Raw genomic sequence first — 16,634 nt, 5'->3', positions numbered from 1 at the left:
ATTTATTTATTTATTATGTATACAATGCTCTGCCTGCATTAGGCCTGCAGGCCAGAAGAGGACACCAGATCTCGTTGTAGATGGTTGTGAGCCACCATGTGGTTGTTGGGAATTGAACTCAGAACCTCCGTAAGAGCAGACAGTGCCCTTAACAACTGAGCCATCTCTCCAGCACCAAACAAAGCCTTATAGCCACTCCATTCCCTACCCCCACCCTTACTTTATAAAACAACCCTGACTTCCAACAAGCCCTGTTTCCTGTCCAGTTTCTCTGTTCTCATCTCTTCCCTGTAGACTGTGGCTGTGTCCATGGTCTGTGTGACAACCGTCCTGGCAGTGGAGGGGTGTGCCAGCAGGGCACATGTGCCCCTGGCTTCCGAGGCAGCTTCTGCAATGAAACCACGAAGGAATGTGGATCCACAGAGCTGGCCAAGCACTGCCACCTGCACGCTCACTGCGTCAGTCAGGGCGGTGCTGCCAGGTGAGAAGGACCCCTGGCTTCCTTTGTGCCCCGTCCATAGTAATTACACATCAGTTTGCTTACTCTCTAGACTCCCCGTGCCCCTCCCCCCAGGTGTGTCTGCCTTGATGGATTTGAAGGTGATGGCTTCTTCTGCAAACGCAGCAATCCCTGCACGCGTCCAGACCGTGGTGGTTGCTCTGAGAATGTTAGTTCCTCTCTTGCCTCCCCCTACCCTTTTATCGACCCTCCCCCATGGCCTTGCAACCTTGAGTCACATGTTCATGCCCCACACAGGCTGAATGTGTCAGTGGAGACCTGGGTACACACCAATGTGTTTGCAACAAAGGCTGGAGTGGGGATGGCCGCGTCTGCGTGGCCATCGACGAATGTGGGCTGGACACACGAGGTGGCTGCCATGCTGATGCTCTCTGCAGTTATGTGGGGCCCGGACAGGTGAGGCACGGAAGGATAGCTGGGGACAATCCTCCCCCCACCCCCCACCCCATTTAACTTCAGGAACACAGCTCTAAGCTCAGAGTCTGGGCCCACAGATGCAGATGAGACTGTGCACTGTGGCCCTGGTCACTGCTGTGCTCACAGGGTCCCTGTGTGTAACCAAGCACCTGTTACAGGGCAGTCTCTCCTCTAGACTACTGACACATGATACTAATCAAGGAGGGGACCCCGCGTGCGGAGGCCTCAAGTCTGTAGATTCACAGAAATATATCTCGGGAGCTTCACAGTCTAATCCTTAATACATGCTATGGGATCTTAGCTGCTGAAGTCTCCAGATCAAGCATCTTGAGGTTCATGAGACTTCTGGCACATGTTTAAGAATACTTAACAGAGCCAGGCGAGGTGGCACGCGTGTTTAATCTCAGCACTCGGGAGGCAGAGGCAGGCAAATCTTTGTGAGTTCAAGGCCAGCCTGGTCTACAAAGTGAGTCCAGGACAGCCAAAGCTAGACAGAGAAACCGTATCTTAAAATAAATAAATAAACAAAAACAAACAAAAAAGAATATCAAACATGGTGGCGTACGCCTTTAATCCCAGCACTTGGGAGGAAGAGACAGGTGATCACTGTGAGTTCGAGGCCAGCCTGGTCTACAGAGTGAGTTCTAGAACAGCCAGAGCGACACAACAGAGAGACCAAGTCTCATCTAAGTTGGGACTGGAGAGCTGGCTTAGTGATTATGAGCACTTGTAGCTCTTGCAACGCCCTGGGTTAGGCTCCTAGCATTTGTAGCTCTTGCAACGGCCCTGGGTTAGGCTCCTAGCACCTCGGTGACAGCTCGCGACTGTCTACAACTCTAGTTCAACAACATCTGATGCCATCGGCTGGCACTGCGCGCATATAGCACACAGACATAACGCAGGCATAATTGAGCCTAAATAAATTAGGGCTGGAGAGATGGCTCCATGGTGAAGAGGCATGGCTACTCTTACTCAGAATCCAGGTTTGACTCCCAGAACCCACATGGCAGCTCACAACTGTTCATAACTCCAGTCTGTGGGAATTCAGTGCCCATTTTGGCCTTCATAGACAACAGGCATGCATGTGGTGCATACACATACATGGAGGCAAAACGCCCGTACACATAAAATAAGTAAATTTGGGGGGTGGGTTCAAGACAAGGTTTCTCTGTGTTGCCATGGCTGCCCTGGACTCACTTTGGTAGACTAGGCTGGCCTCAAACTCATAGTGTTCTGCCTGCCTCTGCCTCCCTGAGTGCTGGAATTAAACACGTGTGCCACCATGCCCAGCTTATATATTTATTTATTTATTTTTTTTTTTTAGTTTTTTTAAGACAAAGTTTCTCTGTGTAGCTGTCCTGGACTAGCTTTGTAGAACAGCCTGGCCTTGAACACACAGCTATCCACCTGCCTCTGCCTCCCGAGTGCTGGGATTAAAGGCATGTGCCACCACTGCCCAGCTATAAATAAATATTTTTAAAAGAATATCTAATGTACCAGCAGGAGGCTAATCTTGGCTGGCTCTGAACTGGCCTCTTTAATGGCCCCATTCTCTTAGTTCTATGGTGGCCATCTGTGGAGTATTGGAATGAAAACTCAGGATATAAGAGCTCTGAGGTCCAGCCAGAGCCTTTTGCTTTTTGTTTGTTTGTTTGTTTGTTTTTTTGGCTTTTTGAGACAGGGTCTCTCTGTGTAGCTTTAGCTGTCGTGGACTTACTTTGTAGACCAGGCTGGCCTCGAACTCACAGAGATCCACCTGCCTCTACCTCCTGAGTGCTGGGATTAAAGGCGTGCACCGCCACGCCCAGCTCAGCCAGAGCCTTAAAATTTAGAACCACCCCCAAGAGTTGGGAAGCATGCAGGAGGGCAGAAGCAAGGGGGGAATCTCACCTTCAAGACCATGCTGGGGCCAGGGGACTGGAGAGATAGCTTAGAGGTTAAGAGCACTGACTGCTCTTCCAGAGGTCCTGAGTTCAATTCCCAGCAGCTACATGGTGGCTCCCAGCCACCTCTAATAGGATCTGATGCCTGGTGCTCTCCCTGATGTGCATGAAGACAGTGTGTTCATATATAGACAACAAATAAATCTTTTTTTTTTTTTTTTGAGACAGGGTCTCTCTGTGTAGCCCTGGGTGTCCTGGACTCGCTTTGTAGACTAGGCTGGCCTTGAACTCACAGCGATCCGCCTGCCTCTGCCTTCCAAGTGCTGGGATCACAGACATGCGCCACCACACCTGGCTAAACAAATAAATCTTAAAAATAAATAAATAAATTAATTAATTAATTAATTAAAAAAAAAAAAAAAAAAAAAAAAAGACCATGCTGGGTTATGTAGCAAGATCCTGTGAAAGGACGAAAGGAAAGAAATGAAAAGAAAACTCAGAAATGAGGCTTTAAATGCATAGGTCTGGATACCCCTCAAAATTAAGATCTGGAGGGGAGGGGTCTCACCACTGCTTATTTGTAGTATAGATAAGTCCAAAGGCATATCTGTTAGAGAAAGAGACCAGAACAGTTGACTGGGTCACAGGGGAGGAGCTGGGATCCCAGTGCCCTTCCTGGGGCTGGCTTTGGCTGACATCTGCCCACTTGCCAGAAGCCACTGACCTCAAAGCCAATGGCCTTGATGGGGTTCTGAGTACAGGTGGTGCTGAGCCTCCACACATGCTTCCAGCCAGTGCCACACCTCTAGACCAGCCTTACCTTGAGAACTGGTCTCCCTTTGGGGCTCTAGAGCGCAGCTCTCCAAGGGCAAGATAGTTAGGGCTCTTCTGGGGCATGGGCAGATTTCTGGGGGGCAGAAGAAGAGATGGTGGCTGTGGTGAAATAAGACACACTGTTCCCTGGCCTCCCCAGAGCCGTTGCACGTGTAAGCTGGGCTACGCTGGAGATGGCTTCGAGTGTAGCCCCATTGACCCCTGTCGGATAGGCAATGGCGGCTGCCATGGTCTGGTAAGAGGGGACAAGGGCTTCCAAGCCCCTGGGGAAGCTCTCTGGGGGAGGGCCTGCTGCAGCCAGACATGCCTGCCTGTCCTCAGCACTGGTATCTTCCTAAAGTCATTGCTCCTTCACTCTGTCACAGGAAAAGCCTTTGTGTTAAGTTATTAAGGCCGTAGATGCTCCCCCCCCCAAAAGCCAGCCCAGCCTGCCCAGCCCAACACATTGCCTCATCCTATTTCCATCCTTATTCCTCCAGCCCCTCCAAGCTCTTTGTTGTCCTTTGGTCTCCCTCTGCCCTCCTTACCCTATGGCATCTCTGCCTCTCCTCAGACTTTGCCCCTCCTGCTTTCAAAACTCAGCCCCTTTAAGTCAGAGCTACCTCTGTCCTTTGTTGTGACTGCTGAGATGATTCCTGTGTCTAGGGTGCTGTGGTGTTGGAGGACAGCACTGCTGAGTGCACTAACACAGCACAGGATAGCTGGAGAGGGGGCTAGAAGAACTTAGTGGCCGCACAAGCAGAGGGGAGGGGGTGGGTGATATGGAGGGGGAGAGAGAGATGAGAACAGCTCATATCCAGATTGTTATTTGGACAATGAATGTCTGTTCTTTACCTCTACCAGGCTACCTGCCAGGCAGTCGGGGGAGGGCAGCGGGTTTGCACATGCCCTCCTCATTTTGGTGGTGATGGCTTCAGTTGCTATGGAGACATCTTGCAGGCAAGTGCTGCACAGATTTGCTCTCTTCCCTATGCCTGTGTTGTCCTCCCATGCGCCTGTGGGGAGGAGGGGTGCTTGGGGACATGAATTTGTCCTTAGGTCTATGACTTCAGCTTTTTTCCTGTCCCTTAGGAACTAGAGGCAAATGCCCACTTCTCTGCCTTCTCTCAATGGTTCAAGGTAGGGCCAGGACAGAATGCTAGGGTTGGGATCATGTCTACAAGGCCTTCCTGGCTACAGAGATGTCTACCTTTATCTCCTCCCCCCCCCCCCGCCCCCACTCACTGATTACAGAATTCAAGTGTCACTCTCCCTGCTGACAGTAAAGTCACAGCCCTGGTGCCTTCTGAATCTGCCATCCGAAGGCTGAGCCTTGAGGACCAGGCCTTCTGGCTGCAGCCAAAGATGCTACCGGAATTGGTCAGGTGGGATGGCTGGGAAGGGCCACGGAGGGGATTCTGGGTGGGACCTTGGACCCTCCCCAGACAAGGTTGAAAGAATCTGATTCTTTGTTTACTGTGTCTCCATAAGAACAATGAAAGGCCAGGATGAAGGATCTTTGTAGGTCATGCCAGTCTGGTCCAATGTTCCCCATCTGTTCTCCGTAGGGCCCATTTTCTTCAGGGTGCCTTCTTGGAGGAGGAGCTGGCCCGTCTAAGTGGACAACATGTAGCCACACTGAACCCCACAACACGCTGGCAGATACAGAACATCAGTGGGGTGAGAGGTGAACTCTGGCCATATGTGGGAGCTGGAGTGGTCCCACAGCTGCACACCACTCCAAGACTAGGGCTCCCAGGAAGTAAGCTTTGGGTCCCTTGGCCCTGCCCAGAGCCAATTCTGAGACTGCACACAGGACACTTAGTTGTCTCATTAGAATCTGTGTAGGAAGGCCAGGTGCAGTGGCACATACCTGTAATCCTAGCACTCAGGGAGGCAGAGACATGTAGATCACTGTGAGTTGGAGGCCAGCCTGGTCTACAAAGCGAGTCCAGGACAGCCAAGGCTACACAGAGAAACCCTGTCTAAAAAACAAAACAAAAAATAAGAAACAAACAAAAAAAATCAAAACCCAAACAAACAAAAAGAACCTATATACACCAGCACATGTGACCCTGGCTCTCTCATGCGGGTACTGGTGAGGATCTACGCATCTACCTGGTGGAACCTGAGACTATGAACAAGGTGGGGCCTCTCTCACAAATGTATCAGTGCTCAGCTGTGCTCTGTTTTTTTTTGGTTTTTGGGTTTTTTTTTTGTTTTTGTTTTTGTTTTTTTAGTTATAGTTAGGTTTTTTTTTCCCCCCTCTGAGACAGGGTTTCTCTGTGTAGCCTTGACTGTCATGGACTCACTTGTAGACCAGACTGGCCCCGAGCTCATGAAGATCCACCTGCCTCTACCTCCCAAGTGCTGGGATTAAAAGCATGCGCCACCACCACCTGGCTCTGTCTGCTATTCTTACAGAAAGTCTGGGTGCAGAATGCCAGTGTGGATGTACCCGACCTCCTTGCTACCAATGGCATCCTACACATTATCAGCCAGGTATGGCAGGAGAAGGGAGTGCGGGGGTACTTCATGGCCAGCAATGATGGACTGACAACCCCTCCTGCTCTCCGTCAGGTCATGCTGCCTCCGAGAGGTGATGTGCAGCCTGGACCTGGGTTGCTGCAGCAACTAGATAGGGTGCCTGCCTTCCACCTCTTCCGGGAGCAGCTAAAGGTAGATGGGGGGGGGGGTCATTCAAGGGGAATGGTTTCCCAGGAGGCTGCAGGGGGCTGGCTGGCTTCCTGTAGTAGGGCTGCCTTACTTAACCTTGCTCCCTGTCTCTATCCCTAGCACCACAAACTGGTAGCCCAAATTGAGGCTGCCAAAGCCTACACCATCTTTGTGCCCACAAATCACTCTCTGGAGACCCAGGGCAACAACAGTATCCTGGTGAGGCCTTGGGGATGGGGAGGCCGAGGCCCCCTATGCCAAGGCAAAGGGACATATACGGTGGGGACCAGCATGATACCCAGGCCACTCAAGAGTCTTGGAAAGCCTGAATTCCTCCCTGGCAGGACATAGACACAGTGCGACATCATGTGATCGTTGGGGAGGCACTGTCTGTGGAGGTCCTGCGGAAAGGGGGGCACCGCAACTCCCTCCTGGGCTCCGCCCACTGGCTGGTCTTCTACAATCACAGTGGCCAGGTGATTTGAAGACCCTGCTTGTAGGACTCTGTTTAGGACTTCCCTTTGGAGCTTCCCCACGGAGGAGATGGAGATGCAGCCTGTGCTCTGGGAAGGACTTCCCTCCCATCCTTGGAGCTGCCCCCAATCCTGGACCGTGTTTTTTTCTTGTTGCCCTAAGAGTAAGGGTGGTGGTGGTGGGTGGGTAGACTCAACCTGCTGTCCTCCTTCCAGCCCGAGGTGAACCACGTGCCGCTGGAGGGCCCCTTTCTGGAAGCCCCTGGCAGTGCCCTCTTTGGACTGTCCGGGGTCTTGACAGTGGGCTCCAGCCGTTGCCTGCACAGCCACGCAGAGGCTCTTCGGGTGAGAAACTGGGGTCAGGGGGTGTTCAAGATCAGCAGCTACCACTGGTGGCCCATGGCTTTAATCCCAGAACTCTAGAGGCTGAGGCGGACAGATTTCTTGAGCTTGAGGCCAGTCGGGGCTACGCAGCGATACCCTCTTTCAAAACAAACAGAAGAGAGGCAGCGGCTGGTTGGTCTAGGTAGCAGGAAGGAACCCGTGGCCTGTCTTCTTCTGAACCAACTGATGCCTTGCCCTCCTTCCCCCAGGAGAAATGCATAAACTGTACCCGCAAATACCGCTGTACTCAAGGCTTCCAGCTGCAGGTGAGGCTGGGCTCACTTACTAACACTACCCCAACACCACGGTCCAGCCATGCTGGGAATTGGCCCTGCTATGGGCATCTGCAACCCCCCAACTAAGGCTGAACTACAGCCCAGGTTTGCACAGAGACATTTGCAGCCCTAGACCTGGTCCCTCAGCCATCCCATCATCAGACCCATCTGTCTTGGTTTCTACTGCTCCCTCCCACTCTCCTCCTCACTTTTGTCTGTCCCACTTACTCTGACGCCTGCAGCATGATTGTTTGTTTCCTGTGCACTACCCTGCCCCTGCCCCTGCCCAAGCCACTAGATGACCCTTCCAATGTGTCTCCAATTGTAGGACACACCTAGGAAGAGCTGCGTCTACAGATCTGGCTATTCCTTCTCCCGGGGCTGTTCCTACACATGTGCCAAGAAGATCCAGGTTTGCTCTGAGGTGTCCCCCAACCAAGGCTTTGCCCAGGGAGGAGAGGACAGAGGAGGCCCCTAAGGAAGAGTTTAGACTGAATCGCGCAAGGGCAGGGGTGCCGTGCCTCCAGCAAGGACAGCAAAGCAAGGGCCCTAGGAATGCCTCAATCAGAGGGCTACTACTGTATGTCTTGTGTCTAGCCCCTGGGGAAATGGGCATGGGAGAGAGATACAGGGTCACATGCCAGAGCTGGATGGTGCCATCAGACAAAACCCAGCAGCAGCAATCTGACTTCCTTCCTCCTCCTGCACAAACCATGCAGTTTGAGCCTATATCCCCCAGGAGAGGGTTGGGGGAAGGCATCCTCTACACCCTAGCCTGTTCCAGTCTACCCTCCCTGGGTCTGTGCTTCCAAGTCGCTCTGCTCCGTGGCTCCGTGGCTCCGTGGCCTGAGGGTGTTATCACCTCTTCGGGGCTAGTAACATCCATCCTAGCCTGCACCGGGCCTCTCTCCTTCCCTTCCCATTGTCCCTGGCCCCACAGGTGCCTGACTGCTGCCCAGGCTTCTTTGGCATACTGTGTGAGCCATGCCCAGGAGGTCTAGGTGGAGTGTGCTCAGGCCACGGGCAGTGCCAAGACAGGTTCTTGGGCAGTGGGGAATGTCGCTGCCAAGAAGGCTTCCACGGAACAGCTTGTGAGATGTGTGAGCTGGGCCGCTATGGCCCTACCTGCTCTGGAGGTGAGGCCTGCAGAGAAGGTGGATGGTGGCCCCCTGGGAAGGAGGTTTAGACTGGGTGCTATACCATAGGAAGCTGGAAATTAACCCTTGTCATGCCACTTCCAGTATGTGACTGTGACCATGGGCTGTGTCAGGAGGGGCTACGAGGGAATGGAAGCTGTGTCTGCAACGTGGGCTGGCAGGGTGTCCGTTGTGACCAGAGTAAGTAGGTCCCAGGGGGTTAGGGGCAAGTGATGATAGGGGAACAATTCTGGTCTGAATGACCGGAGCCTTCTGTCTCCTCTCAGAAATCATTGATCATCAGTGTCCCAAGAAGTGTGATCCCAATGCCAAGTGGGTGAGCCCGACCTATGGTGGGGTGACCGTGGGCAGGACAGGGCAGACGCAAGCTAAGTGGCTGTCGTCTCTCCCAGCTGCATACAGGACTCTTCTGGAATCCTTGCCTGTGTCTGTGCTGCAGGATACTCAGGCAATGGCAGTTTTTGCTCAGGTTGGTCATGTGGATGTCCCAGAATCCACTCCAGAAGGGAATGGGGTGGCCGTCCCATCCACGCTAACCTTTTTCTTTATCCCCCTGCCTGTTTCTTACAACGTCTATCTCAGAGGTGGATCCCTGTGCCTCTGGCCATGGTGGCTGCTCACCCTATGCCAACTGTACCAAGGTGGCTCCCGGGCAACGCACATGTACCTGCCGGGATGGCTATATGGGTGACGGGGAGCTGTGCCAGGGTGAGGGGTCCCAAGAGAGACACCGGGAAGGGGAGGGCCTTTTAGTGATCTGAGTCAGTCTCAGCAGGATTGAGGGTACAAAGGGTATGTGGTGGGGACCAAAGAGGAAGGCAATGGCACCTGGAGTTGCAGATGGACAGATATATGAATGGAGGGGTCATCAAGGGCCATTCTTCATCTCAACGTCTCTCTCCCTAGAAATAAACGGCTGTCTCATCCACAATGGGGGCTGCCATGTTCATGCTGAGTGTATCCACACAGGCCCCAAACAGGTCAGTTGACAGGCCTGACACTGGGGCCCCCGTTCAGACTAGGTTGGGGTGACCCTTTCATTCAGGGCCCTCTGCAGCCCCAATGATCAGGATTTGTGACAGGTCTCCTGCAACTGCCGTGAGGGTTACAGCGGTGATGGCATTCAGGCTTGCAAGCTTCTGGACCCCTGCTCCCAGGTGAGGCCCTCATATCTTATCACGTTTGTCAAAGAAAGGGACAGAGCCTAGAAACAGCCCTCTTCACCCCCAGGATAGCCCCAGGGTCTCCCTTACCCCTAGCTCAAGTCTGGCTCAACAGCAGAAATAAACCTTCGCAGATTAATCAGGGACTCTGGGGCATCTTTCCTAAGGCTGGGGTTTTGGAGGTCCAGGGACACCACCACAGCCTCTCCCTTCCTCTCCCACTCTCAGAACAATGGAGGTTGCAGTCCTTACGCTGTGTGCAAAAGCACAGGGGATGGGCAGAGGACATGTACCTGCGACAGCACTCATACTGTGGGAGATGGCATCACCTGTCATGGACGCGTTGGACTGGTAATGATGCCCAAGTCTGACCCAGACTGGATGGTGGCTGTGCCCCATGAACCTGAACCCCAATCCTGGCTAAGACCCCAGAGTCAATTCTGATCCTTGACCCATGACCCCATGACCCCATGACCCTGAATCTGACCCCTGATTCTTCCTGCACTAAACCTTATCTATATCACATGAAAATAATCACGGCCTAGCTCAGAACCTGCCCTGGCTTTCCTTCCCTCGTCTCTGCCTTGGCCAGACCTTGGGTTGCCAGTGCTGGGACAGGCACCGGTCCTTGAATCGGGGGAGGGGACACCCAAAATCTGAACTGACCTCCACTCCCCCAGGAGCTCCTACGGAACAAGTATGCCTCTTTCTTCAGCCTCCACCTCCTGGTGAGTAGCCAGCGTGCCTCTGAGACCTGCTGGCCAAGTTCCAAGCATCTCTGTACCTCTGGGTTCCCATCTGCTTGAGGGGGTTGGCTGGCCGGGTCTTTTAGAATTTAAGTTTCCCCCATGAGATCCTTAGAAGTTCCAAGTTGGTCCCAGATGGTCTCTTTTGCTCAACTCCTGTCCTGCCTCCTCAGGAATACAAGGAGCTCAAGGGTGATGGACCTTTCACCATCTTTGTGCCACGTGCTGATCTAATGAGCAACATGTCACAGGTAGCCCTGGGAGCAGACTGGAGTGGGAAGCATACTCTGGTCACTGCGTGGGCAGAGGTGTCAATCATTGGCTTCCACTATCTTTGTGACCCTATGCTAGACCGAGCTGGCTAGGATACGTGTCCATCGCCAGCTTGTGTTTCGCTACCACATGGTTGGCTGCAGGCAGCTGGGGAGCCAAGAGCTGCTGAACCAGGGATATGCCACTGCACTGTCCGGGCACACGCTGCGTTTCAGTGAGAGAGAGGTGAGCTTTCACTTTGTTGCTCCAGTGGCTATAGAGTCCTCCTGCAGGGTTAGGATGCAGTCCCTGGACTCAGTCCCTGTGTCCTGCCCTGCCTCCACTCCCTTAATACTCAGCCTGGATCTGAAATGAGAGAAGAGTCCAGCCCAGAGATACCCACACTCTGGGCCCTGCCCCAACCTGATACCAGCACCATGCTCCCGCAATGTCAAGCTTAGAGTGATGCCTTGTGCAGGCTTCTCATAGTTGGGGGGGAGAAGTCCCACCCCATGTCTTGATTCTGTCCTTGACCAATTCAGAGAATTGACTATTAGAAAATTCTCCCACCTCAGGCCCTGCCCTGGCCCATGTGAGCCCTATAGCTTCAAGCACCCTGTTGGTCAATTGCATTCAACCGCAGCTTTGCCCCAACGCAACCATGTCCCTCCCACAGGGCAGCATTTATCTGAACGACTTTGCTCGGGTGGTAAGCAGTGACTACGAGGCAGTGAATGGTGTCTTGCACTTCATCGACCGTGTCCTGCTGCCACCGGATGTGCTGCACTGGGAGGCTGATAGTGTCCCGGTCCCTCGGGTATGGCTGAGCAAGAGCCCGGGACAGGGTGGCAGGCTGGGATCCGCTCTCCCCACCTGACCACGCAGCTCATGTGGGTCATGCGTGCTCTTTCCAGAGAAATGTCACCGCCGCTGCCGAAGGCTTCGGTTATAAGATCTTCAGCCGCCTGTTGAAGGTACCACTCTCACGAACGTGGGTTTGCCAATGTGTGCGCATGTGTGCGGCAGCATGTGTGCGTACCGCTTTCTGGGAACAAATGTGCCCGCGTGGATGTCCTTGTACAATTTAAGAGCTTCCCAGTGTGCAGCCAAGATGTGTGTGAAAATGTATCTCTGCAAGTGTGACCATGCGCAGTAGCTCCCCTACCTATAATTTCAATTTTATCCTCAGTGATGTAGGCAAGATGGCTCAGTGGGTGGCAGTCCTTGCCGCCAAGCCTAACAACCTGAGTTTGATCCTTGGGACCCATGTAGCAGAAAGAAGGAACCAAGTCCTGTAGGGTTTCCATATGCACAGTAGCAGGGACGCTCCCTTCCCTATGTCCCATACACACAAACACACAAAAAAATTAAATATAAAAAATATTAAATTGAAAAACCAAGAAATATCTTACTTTTTTTTTTTTTTGTTTTTGTTTTTGTTTTTTGAGACAGGGTTTCTCTGTGTAGCCTTGGCTGACCTGTAGGTGTCCTGTTGATTTGTAGACCAGGCTGGTCTCGAACTCAGAGATCCACCTGCCTCTGCTTCCCGAGTGCTGGGGTTAAAGGCATGCACCACCACGCCCGGCACATATCTCACATTTTAAATAACTTTTATTATGGTATATTGTTACAACTGCTTTACTGTTTCTCTCTCTTTCTCCCTCTCTCTCCCTCTCCATTTCTCTTTCCCCAACCCACATGGTTTTTGGAGACACGGTTTCTCTGTATAGCTCTGGATGTCCTGAGTTCCTGGACCTCAGAGATCCACCTGCCTCTGCCTCCCAAGTGCTGGGATTAAAGGTGGGCATTACCACCACTGGCTGTTATTCATCTCTTACTGCGCCTACTTTATAAATAATACTTTATCACAGGTATAGGAAAGCAGTGTGTGTATGGTTCATCTACATGTGGTTCATTGTAAGTTAAGGCATCTGCTGGGCTCTTGGGACGAGTTCTCTGCAGACGAAGGAACGGCTGCCCAGGATGGCTGCAGATAGACATGGGTAGTTATCTGGGCCTGGGTCTCTTTGGACCTCCTTTCTGGCCTTGCCCAGCTTCATCTCCTCCAACCCACAGGTGGCTGGCCTCCTGCCCATGTTTCAAGATGCAACCCACCGTCCCTTCACTATGCTGTGGCCCACGGATTCTGCCCTGCAAGCCCTGCCTCCTGATCAGAAGAACTGGCTCTACCATGAGGACCACCGTGACAAACTGGCAGCCATTTTGCGGGGTCACATGATTCGCAACATTGAGGTAGGCACAGACCCAATCTTTGGTGTATATAGCCTGCCTGCCTTTCTCCAGTCACATCTCCATTTATTTAGGCCTTGGCAACTGACCTACCCAACCTGGGCCAACTCCGAACCATGCATGGAAACACCATCTCTTTCTCCTGTAGCCGTGCCCGGCCTGTGAGTCTGGGGAAAGGGCTTGGTTAAGGAAAACAGGCAGGGTGGTCAGGGGCTACAATGCCCATGACCCCTGACATCTTTCCCTTAAGGGTGAGCTCACGGTAGGTGAAGATGGCGCCCGCATCGTGCAACGGCACTTGCTCTTTGAAGGCGGCGTGGCTTATGGCATTGACCAGATGCTGGAGCCACCCGGCCTTGGTGCCCGTTGTGATCACTTCGAAACCCAGCCACTTCAAATGGTGAGGAAGGCCACAGGCCACAGGTGCATGGCAGGGGCCCAGCCCACCTGTCCTACCCTGTCCATTCACCTGACCCTGCAGTGTTGGCCTCCATCCCCTGCAGAAGACTTGCAGCATCTGTGGGCTGGAGCCACCCTGTCCTCGGGGCTCACGGGAGCAGGTAATGGTCTGGAGGCTGAGTTGAGGGGTTTGGGGAAGGGACAGGGCACCATCACTCTCAGGCTGACTGTGGCCTGACTCCTTTTGACCCAGGGCAGCCCCGAGACCTGCTGGCGTTACTACTCCAAGTTCTGGACCACTCCACTGTACTCCCTGACAATGCGGGGCGGTTCCTGGATACAACCTAGTTTTTGGAGAAACAATGGTGTAGGTAGGGGCTGCCACCGCAAATGTGTCACCTCTGTCTGGAAGCCCAGCTGTTGCCCCGGTCACTATGGCATTGACTGCCAAGGTGAGTATTCTGAGGGTTACAGACAAGTTGACCAGCTCCTCTCGCCCCCAATACGGCCAAAGACAAAGAAAGCGCTGGCCATTGCCCTTAAAGGATATTGGGGTGTTCTAGGGTGGGGAAGTGCAAAAAAGTGGGGTAGGTGTGTAAAAGATTCATATCTGGTGTAGAGTGCTGGAGGGCTGGGTTTGGTGGGGTCTCCATGGTATGAGGACATGAGTGGACTGATGCTCCTTGAAGGGCCTTGGCTGGCACTTGGTAGGGGAAAGAGGGTGAAGCTGGGACGCAGGTGTGTGGGTGTTGTTATGAGAGCGTCTGGTCCCAGCTGACACCTATACTATCCCCTAGCTTGCCCTGGTGGCCCCAGAACCCCCTGCAGTGACCATGGTGTATGCCTGGATGGCATGAGTGGAAGTGGGCAGTGTAGCTGCCATTCGGGTTTTGCCGGGACAGCCTGTGAGCTCTGTGCCCCAGGTGCCTTTGGACCCCAATGCCAAGGTAGGCTACCCCTGCCCTGCCCCGTTCCATCCTGCCTCGTTTTCTTTGGCCGCTGTGTGTGTGAACTTGCCCATCTTCCCAGCTTGCCGCTGCACCTCACATGGGCATTGTGATGAAGGTCTTGGGGGCTCCGGCTCCTGCTTCTGTGATGAAGGCTGGACTGGGCCCCACTGTGAAGTACAGCTGGGTGAGTAGCTCTTGAGCTTGTGCCGTGCGGCATATGCGTACACACTAGCACATGTCCTAGCTGCACACTCGGGGCGGGGGGGGGGGCCCTATGGTCGGTGGGAGGGGCATTGGTTGGAAAGGCAACTACTGACCTGGTCATATGGGATGGGTTCTGGGGACAGAGTTGCAGCCTGTGTGTACCCCACCCTGTGCAACCCAGGCCGTGTGCCGTGTGGGCAACAGCTGTGAGTGCAGCCTGGGCTATGAAGGGGATGGCCGTGTGTGCACAGGTAAGCCGTGAATTGCAGGTAGGAAGCCCTGGGCCCCCCTAGGCGCCTGGCTCAACTACGCCTTCCTTGCTCCTAGTGGCAGATCTGTGCCGGAAGGGGCGTGGCGGCTGCAGTGAGCATGCCAACTGCAGCCAGGTGGGGACAGTGGTCACCTGTACCTGCCTGCCTGCCTATGAGGGTGATGGTTGGAGTTGCCGAGCTCGCAACCCCTGCTTGGATGGCCACCGTGGAGGCTGCAGCGAACATGCTGACTGCCTCAACACTGGTCCGGTAAGCAGGTGGGGAGCCAAGCAGTCTTGGGTGCAGAGGCCCTCACGGGCTCACACGTCCATTCTGCGAGATATCCACCCTCTCTGCCCACAGAACACACGGCGCTGTGAATGCCACGTGGGCTATGTGGGTGACGGACTGCAGTGTCTAGAGGACCTCAAACCGCCTGTGGACCGATGCGTGGGAGAGTCATCACCCTGCCACGCAGATGCATTGTGCACTGACCTACACTTCCAGGGTGTGCTTGCTTACCCGCCCCCTCCCCCCCACACCACTGTGTTGTCCCTGGCTACTGTCCTATGAACCATACATCATCCTGTCTTCCTGCAGAAAAACGGGCTGGTGTCTTCCACATCCAGGCCACCAGCGGCCCTTACAGTTTGACCTTCCCGGAGGCTGAGGAAGCATGCAAGGCCCAGGGAGCAGTCCTTGCTTCGCTCCCCCAACTCTCTGCTGCCCAGCAGGTGCACAGGGCTCTGGAGGGTAGAAGCTAAGCCCACGGAAGGCCATTGAGTCGGGCTTTGGTCTCAGCCTCTCCTCCCGCCCCTACAGCTAGGCTTTCATGTCTGCTTCATGGGCTGGCTGGCCAATGGCTCTGCTGGCCACCCTGTCGTCTTCCCAGCGGCTGACTGTGGGGATAACCGCGTAGGTGTCATCAGCCTTGGTGTCCAAAAGAACCTTTCGGAGCGCTGGGATGCTTACTGTTACCGAGTGCGAGGTATGTCTGCCCCACCCACCTCTCCCCACCCCCTGAACCCCTCCCTAATAAGCCTCTGTGAGCTACTGACCTGCCTTTCCTACAGACGTGGCATGCCAATGTCCCGCCGGCTACGTGGGTGATGGGGTCAGCACATGCAACGGGAAGCTGCTTGACGTTCTGGCTGCCACAGCCAACTTCTCCACCTTCTATGGGGTGTGCAGGGAGGGGGCCCTCCCCAGCCTTAGAAGTGGGAATGTAGGCAGGTGGGCTCCCTAAGGAGGGAGCTTACCCGTAGCCCCATCTCCTCACCCTCCCAGATGCTGCTGGCCTATGGTAATGCCACTCAGCGAGGTCTTGAGTTCCTCGACTTCCTGCTTGATGAGCTCACCTACAAGACGGTCTTTGTTCCTGTTAATGAAGGCTTTATGGACAACCTGGTAACGGCAGGGACTTGGGCAGTCTGCTGTCTCCAGCAGGCCTGGCTGGCCCAACCAACAACAGGTTCTGCTCTGCTCATAGACGCTGAGTGGTCCAGACTTAGAACTCCATGCCTCCAATGCCACCTTCCTGAGTGGCAATGCCAGCGGGGGGACATTGCTTCCTGCCTACTCCGGCCTTAGTCTCTTCATAACTGATACAGGTTCTGACAACATTTCCTCGGTTCCTCTGGTGAGTCTGGCCTCCACTGGCTCAGCCCTCGCTCACTCACCCACCGCTGCACCTGACTGCGATTTCTCTGTAGGCCCCAGGGGCAGTTGTGGTCAACCACATCGTCGTGTGGGATATCATGGCTTTCAATGGTGTCATCCACGCTCTGGCCAGCCCCTTGGTCACGCCTCCCCAGTCTGTGA

General features: G+C 54.0%; 1 protein-coding gene across 1 annotated transcript in view; it reads left to right on the top strand.

Moving 5' to 3' along the window:
• Stab1 (stabilin 1) overlaps nt 1-16,634 on the top strand; it is a 29,534-nt gene that overhangs the window by 12,316 nt on the left and 584 nt on the right. The window contains exons 23-65 of the mRNA XM_051141485.1: nt 295-481; nt 575-668; nt 758-916; nt 3,794-3,889; nt 4,498-4,593; nt 4,726-4,773; nt 4,888-5,018; nt 5,202-5,313; nt 6,058-6,312; nt 6,430-6,528; nt 6,654-6,785; nt 6,999-7,127; nt 7,376-7,432; nt 7,770-7,853; nt 8,382-8,577; nt 8,683-8,778; nt 8,865-8,910; nt 8,991-9,067; nt 9,181-9,306; nt 9,505-9,578; nt 9,681-9,755; nt 9,990-10,112; nt 10,442-10,489; nt 10,681-10,758; nt 10,859-11,005; nt 11,436-11,576; nt 11,674-11,733; nt 12,836-13,012; nt 13,084-13,170; nt 13,260-13,409; nt 13,513-13,569; nt 13,662-13,860; nt 14,206-14,355; nt 14,438-14,542; nt 14,706-14,813; nt 14,890-15,083; nt 15,177-15,321; nt 15,414-15,547; nt 15,636-15,801; nt 15,887-15,996; nt 16,101-16,220; nt 16,303-16,452; nt 16,526-16,630. Coding sequence (XP_050997442.1) covers nt 295-481; nt 575-668; nt 758-916; nt 3,794-3,889; nt 4,498-4,593; nt 4,726-4,773; nt 4,888-5,018; nt 5,202-5,313; nt 6,058-6,312; nt 6,430-6,528; nt 6,654-6,785; nt 6,999-7,127; nt 7,376-7,432; nt 7,770-7,853; nt 8,382-8,577; nt 8,683-8,778; nt 8,865-8,910; nt 8,991-9,067; nt 9,181-9,306; nt 9,505-9,578; nt 9,681-9,755; nt 9,990-10,112; nt 10,442-10,489; nt 10,681-10,758; nt 10,859-11,005; nt 11,436-11,576; nt 11,674-11,733; nt 12,836-13,012; nt 13,084-13,170; nt 13,260-13,409; nt 13,513-13,569; nt 13,662-13,860; nt 14,206-14,355; nt 14,438-14,542; nt 14,706-14,813; nt 14,890-15,083; nt 15,177-15,321; nt 15,414-15,547; nt 15,636-15,801; nt 15,887-15,996; nt 16,101-16,220; nt 16,303-16,452; nt 16,526-16,630 — 5,123 coding nt within the window. The remainder of the gene's footprint in view (nt 1-294; nt 482-574; nt 669-757; nt 917-3,793; nt 3,890-4,497; nt 4,594-4,725; nt 4,774-4,887; nt 5,019-5,201; nt 5,314-6,057; nt 6,313-6,429; nt 6,529-6,653; nt 6,786-6,998; nt 7,128-7,375; nt 7,433-7,769; nt 7,854-8,381; nt 8,578-8,682; nt 8,779-8,864; nt 8,911-8,990; nt 9,068-9,180; nt 9,307-9,504; nt 9,579-9,680; nt 9,756-9,989; nt 10,113-10,441; nt 10,490-10,680; nt 10,759-10,858; nt 11,006-11,435; nt 11,577-11,673; nt 11,734-12,835; nt 13,013-13,083; nt 13,171-13,259; nt 13,410-13,512; nt 13,570-13,661; nt 13,861-14,205; nt 14,356-14,437; nt 14,543-14,705; nt 14,814-14,889; nt 15,084-15,176; nt 15,322-15,413; nt 15,548-15,635; nt 15,802-15,886; nt 15,997-16,100; nt 16,221-16,302; nt 16,453-16,525; nt 16,631-16,634) is intronic.

This window comes from Acomys russatus, chromosome 3 (genome assembly GCF_903995435.1).
Source record: "Acomys russatus chromosome 3, mAcoRus1.1, whole genome shotgun sequence".
NCBI lineage: Eukaryota > Metazoa > Chordata > Mammalia > Rodentia > Muridae > Acomys > Acomys russatus.
This window is presented reverse-complemented; position numbering and strand designations above follow the sequence as displayed.